The sequence below is a fragment of the Ctenopharyngodon idella genome, chromosome 14, assembly GCF_019924925.1.
Source record: "Ctenopharyngodon idella isolate HZGC_01 chromosome 14, HZGC01, whole genome shotgun sequence".
NCBI classification, from domain to species: domain Eukaryota; kingdom Metazoa; phylum Chordata; class Actinopteri; order Cypriniformes; family Xenocyprididae; genus Ctenopharyngodon; species Ctenopharyngodon idella.
In genome coordinates, this window is record NC_067233.1 from 13,325,868 (window position 1) to 13,337,874 (window position 12,007).

Consider the following 12,007-nt stretch of genomic DNA (forward strand, 5'->3'; position numbering starts at 1 on the left):
CACAAGTGATGGTTTCAAGACACTGAATCTACTGAGTGGCTGATCTGATGTAATGTTACATCAGCCTCCCTCCGTCTTCATTCTTATTTACAGAACACTGTATCACACTTGACTGAAATGGCTTTGTCTGGAAACACACACACCTCTCTCTCTCTCTCTCTCTCTCTCTCACACACATACACACAGACACACACACACACACACACACTCGTACAGTAACTTGTACTAATGCCATGTGGTTTGACCTAGATTCAGTTTCATGATAAAAAAAAAAAAAATCACACACTTAGTCCACAATTCTGGAAACAGGAGTTTGTTATCAGCCTATCATCTGCTCACTTGCTAATCAGAACACGTCTATAACAAGTGCAGTGAAACTGGGCTTTTGAAAGAACACGAGAAAACGGCAAGTGTTTAAAGTGAGCGCTGGAATGCCTTTGTATGATCTGCATGTCACATGAGGAAATGTGAGAATCGGATACTACTGCTGAGGCATCATGACTCTGGGCTATACTAACCACAACAAGAAACACCCTTGTACTCAAATAATACGCAGTAAATTACAGGATAAGGTGAAAAGAGGAAGACAAACAGTAAAGGAGAGAAAAGGGGAGTGTTTGAGACACTAAAAAGGCCAGTGAGGGAGAAAAAAAAGAGGAGGCCACTTCACATTGTATTTGTTTAGACTCGTCACAGCGTATCAGAAGTTTGCTTTACTTTGAGAACACCTTCCGCTCAGGCCTTTCATGTGCCACTGGCAAGGGAAGGCACACTACACTGTGAGTGAGAGAGTCAATGTGTGTGTGTTTGTGAGTGAGCGAACAAGATGCCCAGAAGGACTGTGTCAGTTCCACATCCCAAAGCGGATCTGACTCCAAGTAATTTTGGAGAGAAAGACCCTCTCAAATCAAATGGAGACTCCCACGCCGGAGCCCCCGAGGAGAAGGTGGAACTGCGAAAGAAGGTGACCCTGCTCCGAGGAATCTCTATCATCATTGGGACGATCATCGGAGCGGGAATATTCATCTCTCCGAAGGGAATTCTGAAGAACTCGGGCAGTGTGGGAATGTCACTGGTGGTGTGGATTGCCTGTGGGATTCTCTCTCTTTTCGGTGAGTGTCACACATAACACATAGCTGAACATACGCAAACATGAGCGGGTTAACATGTGCATATGCTCTCACACGTGGGCTCACATTCTTTTTCCACACACATTATACAGTTTTGACAAATGACCTAAATATCTCACCCACTCATCTGGCACAAATCGACATTCTTAATTCCTGGTAGAATCAACAGTTGCATTTTAATTAGAATCTGAGGAAACTGTACAGACGCTGACTTAACTGTTTGTTTGTGGTGAAATCGTGGCTTTTACCTAACAGCACCGCAGTCATGGTCATTCATTAGGACACACCACTTTACTCACTGACATGTGTTCTTAAAGGGATAGTTGACTCAAAAATGAAAATTCTGTCATCATTTACTTTAGTCTCATGACATTCCAAACATTTTTTTCAAGGGACATCAAAGGAGATGTTTAGCAGGTCTCAGCTGTTCTCTTCAACACAATGAAAGTGGATTGGGACAAGGGGCTGTCCAAAAAAGACAAAAAAGGCACTTTAAATTCAAGTCTCCTGATAGCTTTGTGTGAAGAACAGAGTGAAACTTAAGCCATTATTCACTAAAAATATTGACTTGTTTGTTATGGTCCACATTCACATTTACTGTAATCAGCAGCTTGAACATTCCGCTAAACTTCTCCTTTTGTATTCTACAGTGAAAAGAAAGTCGCACAGATTTTAAAAGACATGAGGGTGAATAAATGATGGCAGAATTCTAATATTTTGGGTGAACTAAGGGGCAGGATGTCTGTGCAATCTTACACCTGCTTACTGCCATTTATTTTGCTCTCCTTAAAGGGATAGTTCACCCAAAAATGTAATTAATTTCACTTACTCACCCTCAAATTGTTCCAAACCTGTTTATTTCTTCTGTTGAACACAAAAGAAGATATTTTAAAGAATGTTGGTAATCAAACAGTTGACGATAGCCATTGACTTCCATAGTAGGAAAAAAAAAATACTATGGAAGTCAATGGCTAACGTCAACTGTCTGGTTACCAACATTGTTTAAAATATCATCTTTTGTGTTCAAATGAAGAAATAAACTCGTACAGGTTTGGAACAACATGAGGGTGAGTAAATGATGACAAAATTGTCATTTTTGGGTGAACTATCCCTTTAACTCACCTTTTTTCCTGAATGACTATAAGAGTATAAGAGTGCTGCTAGTTAAAGCTACAGAGACAGAAAAAAAAAAAAAAAAAAATGGAGAACTGGATGATTGTAATCACATTTGAAAATTTGGCACTGTGGATAAAGCTGCATTTTTTCAAATAGCAGATGGAAAGCACTGTCTTGCTTAAGTTGCTCATTGTGTACACTGCAAAATTATTTAGACAAGTTAGGCAACTCTGAGTCAGATAAGTCATTTCCCTAAAACAATTAAAAAAAAACCCCATTAATCACAAAGTACAGTTTATATTCTACTAACTCACAGCTCATGATCCTATTACATCAAACTAAAAAGTATTCTTTGAATGAATCATGCAGTATTTGGTAACATTTTTGCGTATACACAGTTCTCTGATGTTGGTTAATGGTTACATGGCATGCAGATATTTCATCTTTTTAGTAAGTGTTTTAGTTTAATTGCTTTTATTTTTATGTTATTTATTTATTTTAATTACATACTTTCATGATTTAATTAATTATTGGCTTTTCATCAACCCAAATGGTTTGCAAACTCCGCTATAAACACTATATTGAAAAGGACCAGGTTTTTCTGATAGTCACCAAGCAAGAATTTCAGGCTATGCGTGAAGAACCTGATAAGAGGCCCCCTCTAATGCCTAATGTGTGTGTCCGTGCACGATAGAGGCTGATATTGTCTTACGCCGCACTTTGATGGTGAGGAGAGCGCAGTCTGACACTGTGGAGGTTGATGGCTTTGTGTGTGTGTCAAAGAAGAATTAGTTTGTGTATAAGAAGAGCATTGTTTGACAGTTTGTTTATTCATGTGTATGCCAGGAGTCATTTCACACTTGTCAGCTTTCTTTTGTGTGTCGCAGCCCGCAGGCTTTGAGGAAAAGCTGAGCTGCCGATTAAAAAAAACCTGTCCATTCATCCACAATTTCTCTCAGAGAGAGAGTTCAAATCTGCATTCTGAACTCTCCTGGTGGGCCTTAGAGCTCTCTTTACATTTACCTTTTGAAGCTCACAAGTCAAGGCTGTGAGTGAAACGGGGCTTTGATTTGAACAGAGTATTCATTAAAATGTTAAAATGCATAGAACTATAAAGAGCTTGTGTAACTGCACTCTCTGAGAGAACAGATGGTCTTAATGAACTGACTTAACCATGTGCCTTCAGGGTTGCTTTGCAGGTGTTGTGCAAATCTTGCCACCTTTCTGAACTTGCTCTTCATAACTGGGCTTTGTCCAGCCACTGTCACCTCATTTTGCAAAAGTATAAAGGTATTCGCCTTAATTTTTCCTAACTAGTTGTTGCTTTTGTCCCTTCCAGGTGCTCTATCATATGCTGAGCTGGGTACCTGCATTAAAAAGTCTGGCGGCCATTACACGTACATTCTGGAGGCGTTTGGTCCGCAAATGGCTTTTGTGCGATTGTGGGCTGACATGATTGCCATAAGGTCAGTAAATCCTCATTCATCCTCCGTCTTCATTGTCAGTTCTTTGGGGCACTGCCAGAATAAACAAACACAATCCCTTCAACACCCCAAATAAACACAAGCAAACTCTCCCCAACGAGGGTTATCTCTCAATAATACTGCTGGGCTCTAGTAGGCATGGAATAAAAACCAGAGATAAAGTGCCTTATGACAATGAACAAGCCATTGTGGAAGCTCTCATGCAAAGGATCAAGGGCTGGATTTAGTCTAGGTTCATATGTAATAATCACAAAACCGCCAGGAGTAACATCTGTAGGTGTAGTTTCAAAGCAAACAAGCTTCATGCTGTAAGCACAAAACATGTTCATGAGAAAGGTTCAGTTCAGATTTTGTAGGGGACTAAAAAAAAAAAAAATCAAGAAAAGATGTTCTATTACAATCATGATTTATCACAAAGATTACTACTACTTTGGAACAGTGTTTTATGAGTGATTACAAGATGTTCAGTACAGTACACTGAGTTCTCAGAATTAATTTTCTCATCTTGAAGACCTGCAGGTTTGGCTGTGATCGCTCTGGCATTTGGCCGCTATATTTTAGAGCCCATCTTCATGCCATGTGGAGTTCCTGAGATTGCCGTTAAATTGGCCACAGCAATCGGAATCAGTAAGCTTGAGCAAATTTATATATTTATATATTCAGACTGCTTGATTACAGTGTGTATATACCATCTTTACGGTCTGGTTTATGTGTGCCATTTTAATTTTGAGATATTGTGTATTCCTTTTCATTGCAGCCATGGTAATGTATCTAAACAGCATGAGTGTAAGCTGGACTGCCAGACTCCAGATCTTCCTCACGTTCAGCAAGCTGCTCGCCATAGCCATTATCATTGTTCCAGGATTATATCTGCTCTTCAAAGGTATTAAGTTTATATTATGCTTCTGGCTTCTTGAATAAGAGTTTTTTTTTTAGCTTTTAGTATGAATATGTTAGCCTTATGGTTATGAATAAGCTGATGTGTTCCGAAACAACGACAAAATTCGCATTAGCATTCAAAACATAGTCTCTCACTTCTGCTAAAATGGATCACAGATTTCCATGACATCAACCGCAGACTTTAGCTTCTCATCAGATCTTCTGTCCAATCAAATGCACTCTAGAATCTAAAGCGTCCCGCCCCCCTACATTATAAATAGATGCTGAAGCTGTGGCTGAAATCAGTCACTTATTCACACATTTACTATTTTCTACATGGTGAATGACACATAGTGCACTATATATGACATAGGGAATGATTCAGACAGTGTAAATATGCTTTCCATTAAGGCGAATGAAGTCTGGTTTCACGTTAGTGTCATGCGAACATTGTCTGCTCTGGTCCAGAGACACGATAGCACAGAGTGGATCATATCCATGAGTCGGCGCAGACCACAAAACGTATCGGACCCATTCGAATTCTGCACAGAATGCTATATTTTAAAGTGATATGGAGGAGATTAAGAGAAGAAACGGTTACAGATTAGAAGAAAACCGAGGTTTTACTGAGCTCAACAGCTCTGGCCAAGCTTTGATATAAACAAAACGCTATTGGCTATTTTTTTAAAAAGGGGAGGAGCTGTTCGATATGTCCCGCCCTGTCTTCCTGTTTCAGTTGAAATTACGTCAACACATTAAATAATGCTGCACGTTTCACGGCATTTCAGTGGGCCTTTAAAAACAAAGCAAAACAAAACAAAAAAAAAAACAACTAAAATGTTAAATTGTTACAATAAGGATTCTATAATGTCTAAAAAAACGTAATGAAAAACTTGTGAATGGTATATGAGCTATTGAGTAATCCCCTGCTGCCATCTAGTGGCTGTAGTTGAAAATTCATGTCATTTTAATTTTAAAAGTGTTTGTTTTTCAGTAGATGGCAGCAATCTTCCAATAAACCATGGCACATTTTCATGTTATCACCATGAATGAAATTGAAAAATCTTTTAAAAAAAGTTGCTTTTCATATAAATGAATATTTAAATAATTACAAACTGAGGCAAATAAAAAAAATGACATAAATTCCCAAAACTGCACAACTGTACAGTAAAAACATAATATTATACTCATAATGAGATGAAGGATAGCTGCATACATACCTTTACTTTTTTGCATGTTTCCCCTATTCATTTTCCTAATTTAGGCTCCTGATGAATTTTTTTAGACCTTTTTTCTTATCTATATATGTATGTTGATTTAAAACTTCTCCTGCCTTCTCCTCCCTCTCTCCCTACTGACGTCACCTCAGGTCTCCCCACTGGAAGCCCTGAGGTGACGTAAACCTAAAATTACAGAGAACAACAGGCTGTGTTAGTTTACCATAATGCTAATCATTTGCCACTGGTTACATCTGCAGGGGAGACCAAAAACTTTGAGAATGCATTTGAGGTCAACACAGCAGACTTGACAGGGCTTCCTCTTGCCTTCTACTCAGGAATGTATGCCTATGCTGGATGGTGAGCCCACCTTCTTTTTCCACACAAATCCGATAATGCCCATTGAGTCTTTTAATACATTTCTGGCCTCTTACAGGTTTTACTTGAATTTTGTGACTGAGGAGGTGGAGAATCCTGAGAGGTTAGTGATCGGATATAACAAACATGATTTCTGTAGGAGGGGTTTGATGTTTAATTCAGCTGTTTCTATCATGGCAAACCAAACGGCAGTGATGACTTAGGTGTTAATTTCCATTCCCCAGGACGGTGCCTCTTGCCATCTGCATCTCCATGGTGATAGTAATGATCTGTTACACACTGACAAATGTGGCGTATTACACCGTGATGTCAGCAGAAGAGCTGTTAGCCTCCAATGCTGTGGCTGTGGTGGGTCACTCCCTGTCTGCTTCTACCTCAAAACTTCAATGTTTTTTATGTAGCAGCAGTAAATGAAACATTTAAGAAAGAGAGACAGAAGAGAAAAGCATACCAGCTTTTTAAACAAGATTAAGCAATTTGCAGTAGTGACTGTAATAGTCAACACCTTCCTCCTCCCCAAAGTAAATGTGATTACATAAAGCCAGTGGCTCTACATGCCTGTCTGTTTCTCTGCTGGAGTAATCATATATCTCTCACAAATAACTGACAGCACCAGAATCTGTGCGCAGAGATCTCCAGCTAGGCTCTGGACTACTCTAAAAGCTTTCTCATCTTGTTAGATGTCTGTAATGCATTCATTTAGAGCCTGTTTCACGTTGCGTCTCTCACTCTTATGGAAAATATAAAGCCTTTTTACTGCACTGATTATTCATAAACACCAACAAGTCTAAAAATTGAAGATCAATGTTGTTTTCCTATTTGTTTCACAAAATGAGTTCCTCTTTCTCACTTCCATCCACTCTCTTTTAATCTCTTGCCTCTCTATCCATCCATCTTTCCCTCCCCAACAGACTTTTGCAGAGAAGCTGATGGGAAACTTCTCAGTTGCAGTTCCCATTTTTGTAGCTCTGTCTTGCTTTGGGTCCATGAACGGATGCCTATTTGCCATCTCAAGGTGTGCGTCTCAGTTTTGAGTCTCAGATTACCTGACTTTTACTAAAGTCAAACTTAGAGTGATAATGGTTATAGGGAAACTAGGGAAAAAGCTTAATTATTTTTGCACATATTCATTTGAATTAGCCACCAATTCACCAAAAAGTAAAATACTTAAAGGGTTAGTTCACCCTAAAAATGAAAATTCTGTCATTAATTACTCACCCTCATGTCATTCCACACCCGTAAGACCTTCGTTCATCTTCGGAACACAATTAAGATATTTTTAATGAAATCCGAGAGGTCTATGACTCGTCCATAGACAGCAATTTAACCACCACTTTCATGGTTACAGTCTATGTGACTGCAGTGGTTCAAACTTAATTTTATGAAGCGATGAGAATACTTTTTGTGCGCAAAAACAAAACAGAAATAACAACTTCTCTTCTGTGTCATTCGCATATGCTGTTTACGTTCAGCGCTTACAGGTTCTAGGTCCAAACGGCGGCTCAGATGCTGTTTACGTGAGCAGCACAACACATTTGTGAGATGCTGACGCAGGAGCCGGCCAATAATGAGTCTGCGTTCTTTTGCACACAAAACGTATTCTCGTCACTTCATAAAATTAAGGTTTAACCACTGCAGTCATGTTAACTCTTTTAACAATGTCTTTAGTACCTTTCTGGACCTCGAAAGTGGTGGTTAAATTGCTGTCTATGGACGAGTCATATACCTCTCGGATTTCATCAAAAATATCTTAATTTGTGTTCTGAAGGTGAACGAAGGTCTTACTGGTGTGGAACGACATGAGGGTGAGTAATTAATGACAGAATTGTCATTTGTGGGTGAACTAACCCTTTAAGAATTGCCATGAGAGTATATTAAGTTTATATTATTTTTCAAATGACCAACAATTGTTGGTCAGTTCATTGTTTTGGGTTTTAACACATTTTTAGTCTTCAATTTCAAATCCTTTAAAGTTTCAGAACATCGACTATTGTATGTCTTGGTTTTCGACAGTGGATGTTTTAAAATGTTTTAACATTGTGTTTCCCTTTCACAGAATGTTCTATGTGGCCTCTCGAGAAGGTCAGCTTCCTGAAGTTCTCTCTATGATTCACATACGCCGACACACGCCATTACCTGCTGTGATTGTCCTGGTGAGTCATAGACGCACACCAGTCCCACTCAACGGTCACCTCCAACTCCTGTTCAGCTGAACAAAACCGTTTGCAGCTTCCTTTCTTTCCACATATTGAGCATTTCAAGTGTCAATGTTAAGTGATAAAAAAAAACAAAAAAACATTACTTATAATGGCAGTCTAGGTCTATACAGACATTTGAAAGTTTCAAAATAAACAAAAACATATTACTTATGAAATAAGTAATATCTGTGCTTATGAAATAACTTATGATTATTGTAATATGATCCTTAAAGGAAAAAATATTTACTTGTACTAATACAAAATATTACATTAAAAACATAAAAATAACTTATACATATGCATAAACATTAACTCACGTAACTTATATAACATATAACTTTTAATTTACTATACCAGTCATTTTCATGCATACACCCCTTTTTTTATGACTTTCTAAAAGTGCTTGTCTTTCTTTCAGTATCCGATCACAATACTGATCCTCTTCTTAGGGGACATCTACAGCCTGCTGAACTTTATGAGCTTCCTACGCTGGTTTTTCATCGGGGTGGCCGTAGTCGGCCTCATCTACCTGCGATACACACGCCCTGATATGCCACGACCTTTTAAGGTGACCCTCTTTTCTGTGCTGGCAGCCTATTACCTCATATCTCTAATGTAATATAATGGTTAAATATCTAGTGGTTAAGAAAACACAGTAGATTTAATTCTAAGGCGTAGGTTATGAGAGGTGAGCCAAGTGTTGGAAAGCTATTGAGATCTCAATTGTAGTCTGTCACTTTGTTATTTTATCCACTTAATCTTAGGTTGCTCCAGGGGGCCTTTTTCTGGGATTAATCAACTGGTAATTACTGAGTGTCCAATATACTGTGAAATAACCATGAACAAAACGGATCTGACATTTTTTGATGCACAAGTAAATGCTCTCTTTCTGTAGTCTTATCTAAGTATTTAATTTGTCATAAAGAAAAAGTATAGCTGATCACACTAGAACAGGTTTGGTATAAGCATGAAAATTAAATTCATGATATAATAATAATAATAATAATACATTTTATTTATGGGCACCTTATGTGACACTCAAGGACACCTTACAAGCAGATAAAACAATATGCATGCAACAATTAAAAAGTAACAACAACAACAACAAAAAAATAGGGTTACAACCAATAGAAAATACATATAAAATGTCACCTGTATGCCTGCCTAATGTGTTTTCAAACGAGATTTAAAAATAGGGAGAGAGTCACTTTTGCGAATGTCCTGTGGAAGTAAGTTTCACAGATGAGGAGCAGTGTAGCTAAAAGCTCGAGATCCCATAGAAGCCAAACGTATGCAAGGAAGAACTAAGGAGAACGTAGACGATGATTTAAGAGTTCGAGAAGAATTATAAAGGACCCAGGATTAATCCCTGTGGGGCACCTGTAGAAATAAGTGAAAAGCACCTTAAAAATCATAAAAGTGGCCTAATCACTATATTCCAAGTCTTCTAAAGTCATATGATTCATGAGGAACAGACTTACATTTATACATACAGTCTCGACACATGTAGTTTATTGCTTTTTCCAAACTCCAAAGAATACCAAACTTTTAATATCTCTTTTTCTCTGTATTTTTCTCTTTCACAGGTCCCTATTATAATCCCTGCTGTTTTCTCCTTCACCTGTTTCTTCATGGTCTTCTTTTCTCTATACTCGGATCCAATTAATACTGGGATTGGCTTTGCCATCTCTCTCACTGGCATCCCTGCGTACTACATATTCATATACATCGAAAGAAAACCCAAATGGTTCCAGAAATTCTCAGGTCAGAGGTTACATAAATGCAAATGGCAAAAGGCAACAGCGTAAAACTTCTGAATATGTGTGAAAATCATTTCTTGTCTAGTTACACATGAATGATTATTATAATGACTATACCATGCCAATTTTTGATTATATGACCAAGGTGTTAAACTCTTGGAAATATATTTTCTGGAAATGAATAAAAAGATCCTTATTATGCACAGATGATGGAACATATGGAAATATATTCCACATCATATAGATTATGGTAATATCATACAACATATGCTAATTAGTGAAGTTGGCTAATTAATGTTTGTTTCCCTTGTGTTTCTCAGACTCTGTGAACAGATCGCTACAGATCATCCTAGAGGTGGTTCCTGCAGAGCACTGACCTTCATCCTTTTTTCTCTGTGCATGTATGTATGGCTGTGTCTATATAGTATCTGCAGTATCTAGTTCTCAACTGGTAGGTCATGAACAAAGTCTGTTCTGATTGACAGCAGGGAGAAAACAATACTAAATCCAAATAATAAAACCAACTGAAGAAAAGCCAGTTGAGACCTACTGCTGTCGTACATCCAAAAATGAGCAAAAACAATCTCTGAAATGTCTCTGCCTCAGTCCACCTGAGAAAGAGACGCAACACTGTCATTTCAACATGTTATTCATCTTCCAGTGCTGTGAATCACCTAACGTGACTGACATAAAGTCCATGCATATCACCTGTGGTGTTTTAGAACCTTGGCCACTTATTCAATTTGCACTGCTATATCTTTATACACGTCAATGCCACAGACACAAGTGATTCCACTGAGGGATGACTCAAGAATGGGTTCAGACAGGGATTTGGACATAATGTTTCACTCTCCTTAATGGCTGAGATATTTGAAATTCTGTTATACTGACATGACTGTACATGTAAACACTGAATAATGGCTTGTAGGGTCTTTTTTTTAGGGCTTATCACATACACTACAGTGATATTTCTGTATTACGATACACTGGATAATCTGGTATTTTATTGCCTATAGTGCTGTTTTATTGTACCATGCAGGAGAACCCCACAGTGCACTAATTTATGTTGATTATCGCTCCAGAATTGCCTTTTAAGCAATTGACAACTTACTGTAAATACCCATTCAGCTTGAAAATTAATCTTATTTGTAATCAGTTTACTCCCAAATGAATTGCCAGCAATGATTTTGCACATTAACAATGTGCATGTTTGAATACTGAATCACTCACAAATGTCTGTGTTTTACTTAAATCAGTATTATGTTTTTCTATTATTATAACTGTTTTAGACAAAGTGTTTGTGATAATTTTACATTCACTGGTATATTTTTGTACAGCATATTTTGTAAAACTATTCTACTACAGTAGAAACAACTTTTGTAAAGCAGCAGTCAAACTTTGTATGACCAATTCTACCAAATGAAATAAATATTTCCCATTATCTCTGCTATTTTTGCATAAAATGTTTCCATAATGTTGTTTAATATACATATATATATATATATATATTTTTTTTTTTTGTATGGCCTCCTTTGATTCTTAATACTGTGTGTGGTTACCTGGATGGTCCACGACTGTTTTTTTTGTGATGGTTGATCATGAGTCCCTTGTTTGTCTTTAGCAATTAAACTGCCTAATATTCTTCAGAAAAATCCTCTAGGTCCCAACAATTCTTCAGATTTCCAGCATGTTTTGCATATTTGAACCCTTTCCAGCAGTGACTGTATGATTCTGAGATCCATCTTTTCACACTGAGGACAACTGAGGGACTCAAACACAACTATTAAAAAAGGTTCAAAAATTCACTGATGCTCCAGAAGGAAACATGATGCATTAAGACCCGGG

The 12,007-nt window shown here is 37.7% G+C and overlaps 1 protein-coding gene across 1 annotated transcript; it reads left to right on the forward strand.

The window, feature by feature from the left end:
• Positions 1–379: 379 nt before the first annotated feature.
• slc7a11 (solute carrier family 7 member 11) lies at positions 380–11,610 on the forward strand. Its single transcript, XM_051860495.1, has 12 exons — positions 380–1,112; positions 3,586–3,712; positions 4,242–4,357; positions 4,488–4,613; positions 6,087–6,186; positions 6,263–6,307; positions 6,429–6,552; positions 7,116–7,219; positions 8,261–8,357; positions 8,821–8,970; positions 9,989–10,166; positions 10,483–11,610. Exons 1-12 carry the CDS (start codon positions 827–829, stop codon positions 10,536–10,538), a joined length of 1,509 nt encoding a protein of 502 aa, XP_051716455.1. The 5' UTR covers positions 380–826; the 3' UTR covers positions 10,539–11,610.
• Positions 11,611–12,007: the final 397 nt, after the last annotated feature.